Raw genomic sequence first — 19,807 nt, 5'->3', positions numbered from 1 at the left:
TTTTTTATTATTGGGGGGTTGATTTTATGGGTCCTTTTCCATCTTCTTTTGGTTACTTTACATTCTTGTTACTGTAGATTATGTTTCTAAATGGGTCGAGGTAAAACCATGCTGGACCAGTGACCATCGAGTGGTGTTGAAATTTTTGAAAGACAACATTTTCACTCAGTTTAGGATACCAAGGGTTTTAATTAGTTATGGAGGTTCCCACTTTTACAATAAAGCATTTGCGGCGTTAATGAAAAAATATGGGGTACATCATAAAATTTCAACTCCTTATCATCCTCAAACCAATGGCCAAGCTAAGTTGGCCAACCGTGAAATCAAAACCATTCTTTAAAAAACAGTCAACCCAAATAGGAAAGATTGGTCTTTGAGGCTTTCGGACACCTTATGGGCTTATAGGATAACTTTTAAAATTGTCCTAGGCATGTCTCCCTCTCGTTCGGTTTACGGTAAAGCATATCATCTCCCTATTGAGCTAGAACACAAGGCTTATTGGGTTGTCAAACACTTTAACTTTTCTACTAACAATTATGGTGTTTAAAGGAAATTAGAGCTAAATGAATTAGAAGAGTTCAGATACGATGCCTACGATAATGCCAAACTTTACAAGGAGAAAACTTAGGGCTCGTTTGTTTTCAGAGATGAGATGAGATTAAAGTTAAAAAGTTGAATAAAATATTGTTAGAATATATTTTTTAATATTATTTTTGTTTTGAGATTTGAAAAAGTTGAATTGTTTATTTTATTTTGTGTGGAGATTTGGAAAAGTTGTAATGATGAAGTGAGATGAGATGAGATGAAATGAGATGTTTCCTGAAAACAAACGAGGCCTAAGGCTATCCATGATAAGCACATTCTGAGGAAGTGTTTTCTCCCCAATCAAAAGGTTCTCCTCTATAACTCTAGACTCCATGTGTTTGCCAGTAAACTTCGATCCAAATGGAGTGGTCTTTATATTGTTCAGACAATGTTTCCCCATAGGGCTGTTGAAATTCTCAATCCACACAATGGGAATATTTTTAAGGTGAATGGACAACGGCTCAAACCTTTCCTTGACCATTTTTCACCAGAGGATACCACTATCCATTTACTGGACCCTGACCCTCCAGCCAAGCCTTGATGTTTGACTTATCTATCAATTTATTTCAATTCTTTCTTGCATTTTTCTATTTTTGCTTTTAGTTTCTACAGGTGTGTTTTCTCTCTTCTACTTTCCATTGTCTTCCCCTGTTATCTTTTTCTTCTCAAACCAGGTACCTTTCTTCCCCCTTCATTATCACTTTTTTTTTTTTTTTTTATTGTTGTTCTTTTGGTATTTTTCTTATTTTTTATCATTGAGGATAATGCTCATTTCTAGTTGGGGGGTGGAGAATCTGATTTTTTCTTTCACATGCTAGATGTTTCTCTTGAATGTTCATTTTTATGAAACTTCTTGGCTAAATTTTCACCTTAGGGTACTTCCACTCCCACCACTTGGTCTCCAATGAATTAGAATTGTGGAATCTAATTTTTTGCCAAGTTGCTAGTTTTCAAACTTCTCTACCAAGATCAAACAATGACAGCCTTGGGCTACATTAATCCCTATTGGTTTAGATTTAAGCTCAACACAAGACTTTGTAATAGTCTTAGCAACTCAAACTTAGGCAATGTAGTCCAAAGCTATTGATTGATGACCCCAATAGACACAAGCAAATACTTTTGTTATTTTGTTCGATGTCAATCAGTGGTTTTCATCCAAACAACTAGCAAGAACTGCAATGAACCATATCTTAATGGCCTAGGAAAAGTGATTGAGAAACTCCACTCCAAACAAAAAAACACAGAGAGAGAGAGAGAAAGAGAAAAGAAACTGGAGGTAAAATAAATGAGAAAAGGGGCAGGCCAGAGATCCAAACAAAACATTTGCAAGTACATAGGAAAAGGCTGCCTATCATCCGGATTTTTTTTCCTGTAAGAAAGGAAAAAGTCTTTTAAAGTATAATAGCGTGAAAGCCACCAATGTAACGGTTTTGAATTGGAGGAAATGCCTTTTGGCTTTTCTTGAAAAGTTACTAGTTTGAGACTACTGTGAGGAATCTTAAAAACAACGAATGGTAATTTGTTCACACACTTGATGCACTCAAAAATCTGCAGCTTAAATAGATTTCCCTAGTTTGAGTTATTGAGAATTTTATAAACCTTTGTGTTGAGCTATAACCTGACCTAACTACATTCTAATGCCCAATACTTCAATACGATTTGATCTTTTGTAGAGATTTTTGAGTTCAGTGAACTTGGAGGGTAGCTTCATCCTTCATTTCTTTTAGTCACATTCCTTGTTAGAGACTAGCAAAGAGCTAGTTGGGGGGTGTGATAAAGTGTTAGACATGCATAATTAAGTTGTTTAAGTGAATGATATGTATCATCAAATAAGAGTTAAGCAACATAATTACACATCAAATTTTAGGATCCGACTCCATATCAATCGATGCCCTTATTTTGCACACAAAAGTTTCACATTTGCCTGCAAAATAATTAAACACTCATAGCATACTTATATGTGCAGGGCATTTTTGGAAAGAATGAAAGCAGGGGGCATTATTGGAATTAAAGTGTGCTAAGTCATGAAGGATGGAGAGTGAGACAGTCAACGGATAGTTAGAGCAGAGTGGGATTCTAGCATGTACGGGTAGGCACTTGATGGAAGGGAACGTGCAGACGAGAACCACTCAGGTGAAGTGCACAGGACGTGGAGCACGGGACCAGCAGCAAACTCACACGGAAGAGGCCTCGTTTCAGCTGGGCCGGAATTGCATTGCAGTACATGGGGATTGGATTATGCCTATTAGTGCGAGTGAATTGGCGTGGAGAAGAGGTGCCCAGTTTTTCTTTGGTGCGGAATTGTTTTGGACAGGGGGCATTTTTATCTTTTGCGCAACTATTTTCGTTTAGAGTTTTTTTTAGCCTCTTAAGCGTTTTTTCTTTTTTTCGGCATATCTTTTTTGGGAGCATTTTTTTCATTCTGGGTAGTTTAGCGTCTTCATATTTTTCGTGGGTAGCATTTTCGTATGGAGCAGTTTTTTTTCGTTTAGAGCGGTAGCATTTTATTTTTTAGCAGTTTCCGTTTAGAGAGAAACTAGAGATGTTGGGATTTAATCTTTTTGGGTATTTTGCTAATCTAGAGATGATAGGCTAGAATTTTAGTTTGGGATTCAAGGAGTAACTCGTGATTGTTTGGGGCTGGATTTTCTTTAATGTTTTGTGCTTTTGATGATTAACTTATTGGATTATATTTCAATTTGCATCTAGAAATGATTGAAGTTCTTTGTTCTTAGTTTAGCTTAGCTGTAAACGTAAAGGCACAATTGATACTTGAACAAGTAACAAGACTTTGATGGTTTTCTTTCACTATTTTACAGTTGTTATATAATATGTCAAGTAGTTTTATTAGGCTAAAAATTGTGGTTCATTGTTATACTATCCGACCATGATTTCTAGGAATGAGAGAATGGTTGAGAGAAGATGAAAAGAGAAGTAAATCCATCACCAAATCAGTGGGCAAAAATTGCATCTCAAGTGTTTGTTTTATTGTTTCTTACAAGTTTAAGTCAATTTTTATACACTTCCTCTAAATCTCTTGATTCTTAGTAATTTTAGAAACATAGACTCACATTTATTTTCAGTTTTAATCATGTTTGAACTTCCAAAACAGTCGATAATTTCACTCTTAATTCAGTCCACACTCCCTTAGTAAATAGCCCCCATTTTGGTGTCGATATATTTAGTGGTCAACCTTTGAAATTTATTTCTCATTTCTTACTTTTTTTGTTCATTGCTAGATCTTTTAGTTTAATGCTTCCTTATCCTTTTGAAATTTCTTATCATCATAAACGGTAATATATTGTCTTGTAAATATGAAATGTTTGCTTAATTCTCATTGTCCCTGTGAATTCGATCTTAGGATTTACCCTTGTATTACTTTGACAGCTTCTACACATCGGTTAATATCAATGATCATGCATGTTTTCAGTTTGATGTTCATGCTTGTCTCATGTGCATGTTTTCATCTTCAAGTTTGTGGTGTTCGATTTGTGTTGATCGACTGCATCTTCAGTTTTATAGGCGTCCAAATCTAACTGGTTTTGACAACCTAGAGTTTTTTTTTCCTTTCACTTCTTGTAAGCTAATTTTTTTTACCTTACATTTCAAAATGAAAAACAATTGCATCGGCTGAATTGAGCTCAGAAATGGTGGTGTACGTACATACTGGTATCTGGGACAGCGAGAGAGAGCTAACCAGAGTGGCCTAGAGAAAGGGTAGCGATCCTCTACATTGGGCGTTATAGGTATCTTCAAACTTAAACTTCGCTGGAGTGGCTCTGCCATCTATGGAGCTCGTCAATGTGTTGGTGTCATACATTTGCTGGGACAACAACCTTCCTATTCTCTGGAAGTTTCTGGAGGTTGATGTTGAGCAGGACAACAACCTTGCCCTTCTCTCCACGAGGTTTGTGTTTCTGTTTTGAATGGTTTTCTGGGTCTTGTTTTGTTTTATTTTTGGTGGGACTGTTTTGGTGATTTGGAATGGGCATTTTTGGGATATTGTTCGTTAGGTATTATCGAAATTATGTGAGATTGCTTAAATCTTTTTTCTTTAAACCATCTGATTCTTTTCACCGCGTGTTGCTCGATGAGTTTCAATCGGCGGCGCTTTTGGTCTCTTCACTATATTGTGTGTTTGTTCCTCAGAAAATGGAGGAAAAGAATGTAACAACTAAATTCATAGTGCATTCATTTTTTTATTCCTTATTGTTGTTTTGCTCCCAAGAACTAAAATAGCAACTCAGCCAAATAATCTGTTGAGATCACTTTTGTGGATTTATTATATTCTCAAGTTTTAACGTATAGAAAATCAGACTATAAAAGGTTGTTTTCCTTTCTTTGTACCTCAAGATCTCTCTCTCTCTCTTTCTCTCTACGCGTGCATAACTGTGTGTAATATGTATATATATATATTTATGTGTGTTGTATAGGTATATGTGTGCGTGATCTTATCATTTTTGTTCAACTATCTTGTTTTTGGTAGTCACATTCACGGAGATAACTTTTGTACAGGGTCATTCCGCACCGACAATCTTGGTCGGTGGCATATAGGCTTTTTCTTGAACTCCTTAAGAGACATGCCTTTACCCTTAAATTTCAGATAAATGATATGAATTATCAGAAGTGAGTTATATTATCAGAGCCATTTATTTATGTTTGGTTCACCTTGTCACTATCATTTGATTGTATTTATTAATCATTTTTATTAAACCATATCATTTTTGTAGAAAAAAAGTGTTTCACTCAACTAGGCAACGTGCAAAGCATGTTGCTCCCTACCTAGTATATATATATATATGGTTGGTCCCTACTACAACTCAAGGGCATATAAAATATGTGGTTTATGAAGGCGAATGGTACTTTGAAGTGGCATGCCTGCAAGTATATCTTGGTGGAATTATTTCAAAACCAAAGTAGGCTAATTTTTACTGGTGGTGTTTTCTTTTGAAATGCATTGTCTCTGATTCTAATCCGTTTTATTCTGTATGTTCTTGGGGAGAAAGAACCTTGTTTCTCAGTTAGAGAGGGAGGCTATCCTCTTCCCTCGTTAACTTCCCTGCAAGATAGGTGGAAAAGAAATATTGAGGAATGTTCAAAATTAGCTCTTCTTCTCTAGCGAAGTGAAATACAAGAGGAAGGCGGTCTTGCGGTTCAATGAGATTCATGGCTCAAGGAGGAAGAGCCTTTACGGATGGGTTTTGACTATATAACTTAGCGAATTCCTGGTTTTGTTGCACATATGTATGATAATATATGCGTTAAGGTACTTCTATCTAATATTGTATATATGTGCATGGAATGATGTATCACCATGTGCTCGAGTACTAACCTGAAATAAATTTCCCAAATAAAGAAAGGATTGATAAAAGATTATTTCATTGTTTGATTATGAGTTTGTGTCCAAAGTGTCTTCCTATGGCCTTACATGGTATTACACTAATGCAGATTTGGACAATTATGAAGTACATGCAACATCATCAATTAGTTTACGCATAAAAGCCATGTCATTGAAATATCCGAAAACTCTATCATATCAAATTGCACCATACTATTATAGTTTAAGTTTGAGTAGGTGTTGACAAATATGCTAAAATTTCTTGTTATTTTTTGTTATAGAATCAGAAATTATTTCGGATATATCAATGATTATATCTACAAAGATGCAAGCAACATCTATAGTAAATATAAGAACATGGTATAAATGTTTGCTTTTCTTGAAATGCATAACCAAGATTCTCATGGGGCAGCAAAGGAAAAAAGAATATGAAAATCATGAAAATGAATCATTGCACAGAACTAACAAAAAAGATAATGAAACCAAAAGAGAACAGATTCATGGTCCATAGTAATTAAAAAAATGTAACATTTAAATTTTATATATATATATAAATGCAAATTTAGAAGGGCAGAAGATGCAGAAGTAGAGAGTATACCTTAGTAAGATTTGGATGATCTAGCTTATGCCACAGAGCAACTTCTTGCGTAAAAGTTGCCCTTAATGACGCAATACGTTAGAACTTCTGTCCTATGACCCTCCTCACCCCAATCGAGCAATTTAACTAAGTATCAAGAAAGAATACAGACCACAAAAGAAATTGTTAACAGCTTATGGGAATGACCACCGTTAATGATATATAACAAATGTAACCCACTTAGCATTACAAATTCAAAGAGGCTAACATAAGCAAGCAAAGAAATTGCTATACTAAGTTGTGACGACGAGGAGAGGATTCAACTAATCGTAATATTTAGATACACAATTCAGCCTAACTACTGCATGCAAGAAAAACTTACTGTCACACAGACATGCCCTGTCCCTACAAGAGTGTGAGATGCCACACTCCTTGCCCATTACACAGGTCCCACATCCCATGATGAAAGAATTCATCATCTTGCCTTCCCTTTGAGTATTTTTTTGGTTGGGAGGAGCATACTATTGAACGGTGCAAAAGTGACAAATAAAATCACTCATCAAATTCTTCACAAAGTTTTTCATATATATAGGTATGAAAAATGAGCTTCCCAAGAAAAGATATTTTGGTTTTCTAGTACTATTGTCCCTATATTTAGTACAAGCCAAGTTTAAGTTCTTTCGAAAAGAATGTTATTGACAGTATTCCCTGGCCACCCGAAAGACAGAAAAAATAAAAAAATGTATAGTCGTGGAAATATGCATATTGCTGGGAAACTAATTTATTTGTGTATAATTTAATGCCTCAGTTGGAGTATTAGAGACTTCTATTTATAACTGAATCAAGTACTTCTTTAATTAACACTTATAATTCTAAAATTAAATCCAGAACATATTCCATGTTTTAGAAAATTTTCAAGACAAAGAGAAACATTCTTTTGAATCATCAAAACGTAATGAAGATTTTATTTTTAGTCTTCTAATATTATACCTTAATTATTGCATTAATTTTCACAATTTATAAGTACAACTACAGTACTTTTATGTTATCAAGTGGATCTACTTTGACTTGTGGCTATTTTAGTTTTTGTTTTTCTGCTTGCTTTTTTTGGAGCAGGCAACAAATCACCAAATTGACATATGGTACAGCATGGAGTTATTAACAAATTTCTCACTCGCAACTAGTAGTAGATAACTAGGCTAGGTAGAAGCAGATTAACTTAATGGATGAATGGATGGTCAAATATTCATAAACAGAAATCGTTTAGCTTATTTATAAAGATAACCTAGCTAGCTATAACACCCATGTGAGGTTAGATCGATGGGAGTGTTTATTTGCCTTTGACCAGAGGATCACCTATGAAGAAGAAAGATATATATATATATATATATATATACACAAAGACGTAGGAATTAATCAAATACAATCTGGCCAATATATATATATATATATATATTTGCTTGTAAAATTCTCTTTTAGGCTAGCAGTTTAGATATAAGATAAGACACTTGAATCATGCATGGTTGCACCTTAAATGTAAAGGTTCAGTGGCATTGAAGTAGTTGGCTTTTTTGTCGGGTAAGTTGGTATGAGAACAATTGCAATGGTCTTACCGATTACAATAATATCAACCGGCAAGCAAATATAAATTAAAAAAAATACATGACCAGAGTCTCAGACCATTTTCACTGTATGCTACAAAGACAAGAAGCTGCCAAGTAGTGATATATGCATTAGGAAAGCAATCACGTACCCTTATTACTAGCTCCTTGTAAGGCTCATTATGCACTGAACTACTCTCACTTATCTGTCTAGCATTAACATATTCACTTTTCCCAGCACTTGTAGTTGCGGAGACATTTACTGACATTGAACCTAATTTGATTAATTCAAAAGTGAGGAATTAGAGTTTGAACCAAAGTTGGGGGATCTTGTTGATTAATTTATAGATATGTTTCCCAATACAAGAATTTATTAAAATCAGCTCATGCCTTTCTTTAATGATTATGTTTTCAGTTCATAGATTAAGGAAATTAAACAGTTTACATCCATATGGTGTCCAAAAGACCCTTTACAGATGAGATCACGAAGCTTATAGTCATAGTCTCCCCCATCCTATTTGTTGACCAGCCAAATATTTTGTCTCATTAGACAAGGTCTACAAAAGATTGTGATAATGTTATCATAAAAGCATAAAAGTAATCCAAAAAATAATTAAAAAAATTAGTTTAAGCACCAGGTAGTAAAAACTAAGATTTGCATTGAATTTAACGAATCAAATGTTTAAAATTAGCCTCAGTTGGAGGGGAAATGGAAAGAAAGGCAATGAAATTGTCCGGTGACATGCAAAAGCCAAATTAGAGTAGCTGATGCAGAAGCATGTGTGCATTAAGATAATATAAAGAAAACGAATTGAATAATATAGAAAAGCATCAGGCAAAAGGAACAATTAGAGTAGAGATTTTGCCTTCCAAAATTCATATTGAAAACCAGAACATGAATTAAAGACTGGGGTTTCTAGAGTGACAGGTGCGAGTTGAGAGACTTACTACTGCGAGAGTGGTGACGGCATCAACCAGTCCGTGGAAAACTTTGACTGAAAACCGCGCGAACCCCTCTGCTCATACCCACGAAGTGCTCTTAGGCAGTGACGCCACATGACCATGTGCTATCTTCAATGGAGTGCAGGGTTCAACCAGGCAACAGAAAATCCACAAGGTCGGCGACATTGGAAGCTCCACCGAGTCTTCTAGGGTTGAATGTGGTAGATGCAAGCTGTGGGAGTCGTTACCAACTCGTGTACGCTGACCCTCTCCTCTCTGAGAAATTAGCTCCCCCAAGCCCTAATTGACCCAACATGGAAATGGTCGATCACAGGAGGATTTCATGAAATGGGAGAAAATAAGAGAGGCAGAGGGAAAAATTGGTAGATTTGGTCTTAGGTGAGAAGAAATTTCTCCGCTAAAATCGGAGGAAAGGGAGAGAATGCGCACCAGCTCCAATTTCCCACCGTGCTGTTCGTCGAAATGGGTTTGCACATGTTACAAGCCATGTAATACGAGGGAGGGGGGGTTTTGCGGCGAAATATGTTGGTGGCAAAAGAACTTTTTTACAACCATTTTAAGTGATTCGTCAGCATGTCGCTGTAACAGAGCAATTCTTTTTCCATAAACCCACTTTGTGACATAAACCAAGTATTTCCCACCATGGTTTGTCTTGGAAAAAATTTTGTGGAAAAAAGCCTATTTTGTTGTAGTGACTTACTGATCATCATGAGCTAGCAAAACGATTTTCAATTTCCTTAACTGTATATATTTTCTTTAAAATGATTTTTCTTTTATTTTTAACACTGATCAAGTGTATATTGCTTACAATTCTTTTTTTTTTTTTTTTTTGACAAAATATATTGCATTCATTAATAACAGACATTACAACTTTGACCTGAAACATACATAACAAGCCAACTACAATATTAATAACTCCTTAGTACACAATTATAATTGACATGATCTAATCCATACTACAAACCTCTACATACCACCCACATGACATTACTTTTTGTACGTAGAATCCACTACGTTTAAGGAAAAAAAACACCAACACATAAATAATTTTTTATTATAAATAATGTGGAAGGTTCCCACATTAAAGGTGTACTGGTTGTAAAAATAAAGGCCGTACGTGTGAATGGGGTTTGCTTCAGGACTTTGAACCATGTACGCCATGTGTACGTCTAGACGACCACGTGCTCTAGACGATCTACTTGAGCTTGATCATGACTTACATTGGATTGGCTTTGATCTTTGCTTTCCTTGGGGAGTCCTGTGATCTGCACAGATTCTATATCAATGGGTTCCACGGTCACAGTAGTACCCTTGTTATCTTTGTATATAAAGTACAAGATCAGTTGCGCGACCCCTAAACCACAGCCGAAGCCATTTGACACAGCAACAAAAGGATCACGTCCGAGCAACCCAAACACAAACCAGGAAGTCCCGCACAAGAACACGAACAGTGACAGGAAAAATGGCATGAATTCGACACTCTTAGTTTTAATCACAGTCTTCATAATTAATAGAGGCGAGGCATACATGATGATGGAGAATATGCTCGCAGCAAACCCACAAAACACCGCCCTGGTTTTGCCAGCTTCCAAGGCTAAAAGGGAAACCAAGGCCACGGTTGAGAAAACTAAGACCACAAACGAAAAGATCCCAAAAAGCTTAGCCTTCTCCCTTTTGGGCGCATATATGAGAAAGATGGTCACGTATATGAGCTCGATTGCCGACCCGGTGCCATTGATTGTTGATACTAAAAGATTGTTTGGAGACACAACAGGAAGGCCGTACCATGCAGAAAGGAGGCAGTTGAGCAACGCCATCATGTATGGAACGCCTGAGAATTTTTCTGTGCCTTTATGCCGTATGATCCTCTTGAATGTGATTATTGGGGCCAAGAAGAGAAATAAAGCAGTGATGTTTCCAAATATTCCGAACAAGAAATGCACAGTGACCTTCATTGTTTTCAGTCTCTTTTCTACAAAATCTCGAGAGGAGAAAGATAACCTAGAGATAAGGGTACGGAGTTCGTGAAAGAATTAGATATATCCCTTTGTTTTTGTTTACTTGGTACACAGTACTTATGGCTGAGGAGATCATATATATATAGAAAAATAATATAGCAGATGTCAATGCCAAAGTTTCTTTGCAAGTGAGTACTGTTTGTTGTTTGCTACAATATTATAGAACATCAATGTTGAGAGTTGATTTTGGCGGCTTCTTGTTGTTTCACAGTTAAATTAATTTAAAAGATTAGAATGCATGTAGCATGTTGTCTAATTTTTCTGTTGTCTAAAAACCTAAATGCATCATGCATGCTAATTACAATTTGTTTTTAAATATTCCTACTTGTTAATGGAATAGCACTCTCATATTAATGTTGGCAATTGTGCATGAATATTTTAAGGATCGAGGTGTTTCCTGGGTATGAGACCAAGAACCAAGCTGTCACTAGGTTGACTATTGAAGATTATATTAAAGTACTTGAAAATATGTAAGACTATTCACCCGGCCGGCTAGGATCTCGGTATCCCGCTATATATTCAAACCCATACGCAGGCATCTACTGCGGCCTGGGTGTCCACCCGAGTTAACCCGAGCCGGTACCTTGAAGAATATGTGTTTTTGGAAACCTGGAACTGGGGTAGACCAAGTTTCGCAACCAAAAAGAAAAAAAAACCTAATTAATCGGTAGATATATATGTCAATACATAAACACCCTTAAGTAGAAGTGTATATATATATATACATATTTCCCTTTCAAGTAAGACATGAGCGAATTAAAAAAAGTGATCTCTAATAATTAATTATTAGCGGAAGGGTACGTTAGGGCTGTTTCTGGCTTTCTAATTCTGTCTCCTGATGTCATATATATATATATATATATAGAAGGCGTTGTGCCTGCAAGTACTGTAAAATTAACCAAGCCAAATGTACATTATCTGGCCTGAAAAAATTATATTTTAAACTTTATTTTTAATTTTAAGAAATAAATTTGGCAGCATAATTTATGGGGGAATACGCATTTGAGACCAAATTGATACCACAATCTGGTCAGTATGGAATTATATATAAATATGTTTGTGTATATATATATATATATATATTATATATATACACATACGAGTGTAAGCATGTCGTATTAATGAGGTTTTAATCATTGAAATATTCACAACCAATATTATCCTTAATTTTTTTTTTTTTTTATCAATCAAACTGATCGATTTAGCATATTTTAAGTATTTTTTCATTAAATAATTAACCTAAAAAATTATTAAAATGCATCGTAAAATTATTAATTGTGAGGACAGAAATATTACAAAGGATGAAAGTATATTGATCCACCATAAAAATACAAACCAGAGGATGAAAATATATATATATTGCCTTTTTCAGTTGTCAACTACAATTTATTCGGACAATCTGGGATTTAAAGCCATAGATTTCTGAAATGAAAACCTGTAAGTCAGTTTTCGTTTTCTTCTGAAGCCTTTACTTCTGCATGCTCAAAGTTTAGTATTATTGCTTAATTACTTGATCCATTTAAAAAAATAAAAAAGTGAATTCCACAACAACAAAAATGAGTTTTTCACATATTTTTTCATAGTGAGATCCATAGAAAGGCCTGCGTCGAGACTTGTATATTTAGACGTAATATATATAGATATATATATATATATCATTACTCTTTTAAAAAATATTAAGTATATATATTATATATATATATATATACCATTACTCTTTTAAAAAATATTAAGTATAAAATAATCTAGTAATTTGCATTTTTTTTATAGATTATTAGTCTTTATGAGCTAATTTTAGATTTTTGTCACGTATGCTTCCATATGCCACTGGTAAAAATAACTGAAAAAAAAAATCGAAAAAAAAAAAACCAAAACACAAGATTTATACAAATAAAGCAAGAAACAATGTTTGATAGCACGACCTAGATGATGCTCAAGCATCGCCAACAAGGATGATCGAATGCATAAGATTCGAAACATTTTCTTTCAAGTTTCAGATGTTTGTTTCTTCAAGCACTTGTTAATTATGTTAGTTTTAGATATTGGTCTTTCGGTTATTCGTGAGATTATTAACTCTTTTTTTTTTATAAAAAAAGGTCTCGTGTTCAATTAGTATAATTGGTTTTATTTTAACATCTAAACTAATTAACATTAAGGTCCCGTTTAGATAGTAAATGAGATGAGATGATCTTAGATAAAAGTTAAAATTTAAATAAGATATTGTTAAAAAATTATTTTTTTAATATTATTGTTGATGTTTTGAGATTCGAAAAAGTTGAATTGATGAAACTGTTTCTGTATCCAAACGGGTTCTAAGAATTAATCATTTTTACATATTTCTTGGGTTATAAGCTAGCTTTTTATGCAAGTTATAATATTAAACAAAACATGCATTCGTTTGCACAATGACTTGAACATTGTATCATAAATCAATTGTTGGAAATATTTTTTAGATTTTATTTAATTAAGATTATATTCGACGGCCTCAATTATTCTAAATTCATCGCAAGTCACCTGGGTCATGCAACCTAGTCATCACCTAGCTAGGTCATGCAACCTAGGCATCACTTTGGTCACGTACGCGAAGGCTATATATATCTGATCTAGAGTAATTAACCATCTAGACAAAAGGAAAATAAATTAAAAGTAAGAAAAAAAGCCTCTCTATAATAACACCAATCAAGCATGCCACTCATTCTTGTTAAGATATAATATAAATAATTATAACGAAAAGAAAGACATCTCTAGAATAACAAGAATCAAGCATGGCCTAGCTCATAATTGTTAAGTTATAACAAAAATAATTAAATCTATCTTTTAGTAATAACCTATTCCATTACACAATTTTCTATGGCCATTGATAAGAATACAATATGGCACAATCAAATAAAGCTTCTCTTTCATTTGTTTTTTAAATTTACTTGCTATCACTAAAATAAATAAGATCTTATAATACGTAAATTTTCGTCTCAAAAGATTGGCATTTCGTCCCAAAGTATATTTTGAGATGAAAAAAATTATCCCAACTCCGTCCCTATAAAACTGTCCCAAAAGGTATTTTGGGATGAAAATCACAAATTCATCTTAAAAAATATCTTTTGGGACGAAATTAAGCTAGACCGTTCAATCGCATTCTAACGGATTTTTTTTTTTGTGGGACAATTTAAATTTGTCTCAGAAATCCGTTTGAACAATGAGGAACTATTCGAACAGGTATTTCATGACCAGTCGATCAATACCACTTCGTTCGACCAAATACACATGAAGAAACGTTTGGACAAAAAAATTAATGATCAAACGCAAATTTCACTATTCGAACGCGTTCGAATGGCGCACAATTTTTTACCGTTCAAACTCTAACTTGCGATGTTCGAACGGTTGTGTCGGATTTATATATGTTCGAACATTTGATGAGAGTTCAAACAATTATTATTTTCTTGGACAATACTTAAAATCAAATAGATATTTATATTTCAAAAATATATTTCAAATTGTTCAATATAAATAAAACTAATCTAATAAATCAAAACTAAATAAATAAAATACTAATAATACTAATAAAATTATCAGTACATGATATATAATTATTCAATATGCAAAAACACTTCCAATGAAATTCAATTGTTTGGAGGTCTGAATTGTTGCATAAGCATCTGCATTTGAAGCTGCGTCTATATTTGTTGTTCTTGCATTTGGAGTTGCATCTCTCTTTGTTGATCTTCTTGCCGTTTTATGCGCATCTCCATGTCTGCTTGTTTCGTCAATTGAACCTCTAACTTCTACTGTTTTGCCATCAATTTTTTGATCTTAGAATTTGCATTCTCTAACGTAATGGCAGTATTGCTTGACGTTGATGAAGAGCCCGAAAGCTTTATACAGCGACCAAACCCCTCAAGTAGCCTTAACATTGACCTAGAACTTTTGTAAAAATTTCAACATCATGTGTTGATGAATTATGATTTGATGCAATTTCAGCTCGGAGGGCAACCATTTTATCCTGCACAGAACATATAAAATTAATATTGACATAATAATTTAAATATAGTTAATTAAAATAAATTGTAATACTTATATAATTCTCACGAGTATCGGGATGAGTCCACTCTCCATTATTATTAGTATGTGATGCAGCATATAATTTTGTCAGATCATAATTAGTGTCTGACTCTTTCTACAAGAGACATTATTAAGATATAAAGTCTATATTAAAAACAAACTACATAGAATTAAAAAACAAAAGAAACTACATTACCAATTTCTAAGAGAGACGATGGAAAGATCTTGAGCCTGCATAATGATAAATCTTTAACTTCAATCTATTCATTTTGTTTATAGAATTTTGCTCCTGCAAGAAGTTGTAAAAAGTTAATAAGTGAAAATTACAAATATGACACATAAAGAATTCATTTAATTTACCTTATATGATGTATCCTCAAACATATCGCAAAGGTTTTTCCATTCTTCATGTCGGACATCCTGAAAAGGATGCTGGTGTGCATCTTCCTTGTTCACGTATTTTTGTAATGCTAGTGACACCTCGTCTTATACTTGGAGAATGCATTACACATCAGCTCTTCGACAGTCCTATACTCCTCTTTCCGACCAAAATTTAATTCGAAGTCTTCATTGAAAAAGTATATACACAAAGATATTATCATTTAGAATATTAAATAATATCAATAAAAATTTATTATTTAAAGAGTAGTGATAGGGTTACTACTCTATTACTACCCATCTACTATCCAAGTTCATTTCAAATGTTTTTATTTTTTTATCATTTTCTTTTAAATATTTTTTTAATATCCTTAATCACTAAGAAAAAATTAAAAAAAATATATAACTTTACTAATATTCACTTCCTTAATCATTATGTAAAATAAAAAATTAAATACAAATTGGGTAGTAAATGAGTAGTGGTAGGGTAGTAACCCTATCATTATTCTTATTTAAATATTACGTACCAAACAATGATTCTTTATAAGCTCTTTCACATCTTGCGGGATTTTATGCCATGAACTCGTAGCCAAAGGTGCATAAGTCTGTGTAAGAGCACCCACATGCGATGCAAGCTAAGCTGCTTTTTGTCCCTCACCTCCGGTATGTTCGTCAGGAATGTTAACCTTAATCTTACCTACTTTACAATATTTCTCCAACGTCACGCCTCTAGTAGTGCCTTGTCCGTGACGAGATTGTACTGTTATCTCTGTAAAATAATATTAGTTATTTACCTTGTATCAATTATCATATATCTTACTTAAAAAAAATAAGTATTAGCTAATTACCTGATTCCGTAGAGTCAGTCTCTAATGGTGAGTCAGACGAAGAGTTAGGAACAAGTAGAGATGGGATGCGAACTTCCTTCCTCTTTGGTGGCATAATTACGAGATATTGTATGATGTGAACACAAAACCGATCAATCATCTATATCAGTTTCATTTATAGATTTGTTCTCATCATCTATAGATACTTCAGATGAAAACTGTCACCTCAACTATTTCAGCCTCAATATCTTCCCTATGTAATGGAATCATCTTATACTGGCTCAAATCCACAAATAAGTTAAAGGCAGGTTGACTCTCTTGGTATGCTTCTTGAGTAGAGGGATCATCTTCTTCTTCATCTTATCCTTCCACCTTAGGGATAACGTCATAAATATTTCTAGAAGAAAACTTTTGTACTACTTGCTATTGATTTCCTATCTGAGGATCGTCTAAATAGAATACTTGAGATGCTTGGGAAACCAAAATAAAAGGATCATCTTCATATTATTTTTTTTATGTATTAATACTCAAAAAATATTCATCCTGGCATTTTTCCCCTCGAGGATTGCTTAAATCTCACCAATCACACTTAAATATATAAACCACAAACTGCCCCACATATCTCATTCCAATTATATCTATAATAAATCCATAGAAATCAATATTGTCTTCGTCATGACTCCCTTTGAGAAGGATACTACTATTTTGTGTTTTCATATAAAGTTCTCGACCAATTGTGTTACCTACTTCCTCGAGAAATACATGTAAAATATCGAGCAGCACATCTCGAAGGGCCACGCGCCAGTGCATATAATTCTTCTGATATATCGTTCGGATTACTTGCATGCATTTTACAACCTACATATTAAATAAAGTATAAACATTCAACCATTAACAATCCTTTCTATTTAAAATATATTAGTACAAAATTGCATCTGTATTAATGTCATTACCCGTTATTCGAACCATTTCGGAAACTCCTATTCATGTCTCTAGTCTATATCATTTACTTCTAGTTCTTTTTGCACATTAATATGATCACTGAAATTAAAAATTACCAACAATAAGTATATTCGTATAATTGTTTAATAAGTAAATTCAATGATTACTTAACAATTAATTTGAACTTACTTCAAATGGCTCTCTTTCTCTAGGCAATTATTTAGCACGTACTACTGAACTTTCTCGAACTCTCTTTTATACAAATCATAACCGCGTTGAGCACCAAGTGGACGTACTTGTTGGGAAAATACAAAAAATCTATTCCGTTGTCTTGCTTGGTCAACATCAAAGTTTTTTTCCGGCTGATCAAATCTTGTGTCAACGTCATGGAAGTATCTGGAACAAAATGTTTGCCACTCATTATCAATATATGTTTCTGCAATTGATCCTTCTGGACGGGCTTTATTGCCCATTGTGCGTTTCAACTTTTCAAGAAACCGTTCAATGGGATACATCCATCTATATTAGACTAGTCCTGCAAGTCGAGTCTCACGTGGCAAATGAACGGCTAAGTGAACCATGATGTCGGAGAATGACAGTGGGTAAATACTCTTCAACTTGCACAATATAACTGCAATTTCTTATTCCATACGATCCAAAGCTTCTACATTCAACGTTTTAGCACATAAATCTTTAAAAAATGCACTCAGATCAATTAACGCAACCCACAAATCTTTGGTCAAGAACTCACGGATACCAACAGGCAAGATATATTGTAAAAATATATGACAATCATGGTTTTTTAGTCCAGTAATTTTCCAGTCATTTATTCGCACACACCTTGTTAAATTCGAGGCATACCTGTCTGGTAGTTTAATAATCTGCAACCACTAACAAAATGTAGCCCTTTCATTTCTTGACAATGTATACAACCTGATTAGCATATAAACAGATGAACCACTTTGTTGCAAGTGCATTTTAGGTCTAATTTCCAACCGCTTTAAATCTTTCAATTATGCTATCAGTGGCTACAACTGTATGTCTATATCAGACCTAGAATGAGCAAACTCATCATGAAATATGGATCTTTCATACACTTTCACGGTAGTAGATTGTACGGCATAAGTACAACTAGCCAAGTACTATGACTAGTACTCATGCTCCCAAACGGATTAAATCCATCTGTAGCTAACCCAAGTCGAACATTACGAGGTTTTTCAACAAACCATGGATGTTCCAAGTCAAATTCCTTCCAAACTTGAGAGTCTGTAGGATGTGACAAAATATTATCATTCTTGACTCTAGATGATGAGTGTCATGCCATATCCACAGCCGTTAAACGTGACATAAATAACCATTGTAATCTAGGTATCAATGGAAAGTGACGTACAATCTTCCACGACACATTCTACTTCTCAGTTGTCCATCTTGATTCATGGCAAATGAGGCACTCGTTCAACTACTCATTCTCTCGCCAAAATAACATACAATCATTCTTACATGCATGTATTACATTGTAATCAAACCCGAGTCATTTTTTCAACTGTTTTGCTTCGTAAAAGTTACGGGGTAAAATATTGTCCGATGGAAGTGCCTCTTTAAACAGCTTGAACAACATATTGACAGTCTTAATAGATATTTGGCACATGGATTTTATATGAAGTAGTCTAACTGTAAATGACAACTTACTGTGTCTTCTACACATTGGATATAACTCACGCTGTGAATCATTTTACAAGTGGGTAAAAGTTTCATGGCATGAATCATTTGAATTTGATGGATCTGTTCCACTTTCATCTATAAACATTCTCGCACCAATGTCGCCCAACATTTGCTCCATATCCTCTTTAGCATCGTCACCAACAACCTCAAGATGTACATCTTCATCGATGTCTTCTTCTTCATCTCGAAGTTCGAATGACGTTGGATACGGTTCTCCATGTAAGACCCAATCGGTATAACCTTGGTCAATACCTTTGACAAATAGATGCTTTCTCACTAAGTCTATCTTATGAGAATGCAAATTCTTGCAAAGTCATCATGGGCATCTAATACGACCGTCACTGCCAATTGTACAGAATGCAAACTCCAAAAATTTCTTAACTTCTTCAGCGTATACATTGTAATCCTCACCCAACCAATCTCTAACTCACATCCAACTCTTATCCACGTCTAATATCCTATTGCAAATAGTCACGTGCATCAACAAACAATCAATTATCTAACATATTGTGTAATTTCTTCATTTCACAGGGTATTTGGTCATATCCCATTCGGGATTGCAAGATCATAATTGCCAACCTACAACTATTATCTATCATGTCCAACAAAATTTCGACAGCATCTTCCCATATTTCTCCAAATATGCTCGTTTGGTCGTGCACACCGACGAGTAATACATCGATGCACCTTCACTGAAACTGCATATCTAGAGAACAATAAGGGATGACTTTACCAAAATTATAATGTCGTACGCAACAGATATAGTTTGATAGTTTACGAGAATGATCTTACAATCTCAA

The 19,807-nt window shown here is 34.2% G+C and overlaps 1 protein-coding gene across 1 annotated transcript; it reads right to left on the bottom strand.

Annotated features, from left to right (window-relative positions):
- Positions 1-10,233: 10,233 nt before the first annotated feature.
- On the bottom strand, positions 10,234-11,019 carry LOC121253395 (bidirectional sugar transporter SWEET1-like). Its single transcript, XM_041153414.1, has one exon. It carries the CDS (start codon positions 11,017-11,019, stop codon positions 10,234-10,236), a length of 786 nt encoding a protein of 261 aa, XP_041009348.1.
- Between the last annotated feature and the right edge of the window lie 8,788 nt (positions 11,020-19,807).

The sequence above is a fragment of the Juglans microcarpa x Juglans regia genome, chromosome 2S (assembly GCF_004785595.1).
Source record: "Juglans microcarpa x Juglans regia isolate MS1-56 chromosome 2S, Jm3101_v1.0, whole genome shotgun sequence".
NCBI classification, from domain to species: Eukaryota; Viridiplantae; Streptophyta; class Magnoliopsida; order Fagales; family Juglandaceae; genus Juglans; species Juglans microcarpa x Juglans regia.
Note: the sequence above shows the minus strand (reverse complement) of the source record. Positions and strands in the feature narration are given on the sequence as shown.

What these genes read in the sequence shown, in the direction of transcription:
- LOC121253395 (XM_041153414.1), bottom strand. Translation starts at nt 11,019, where the DNA reads ATGAAGGTCACTGTGCATTTCTTGTTCGGAATATTTGGAAACATCACT.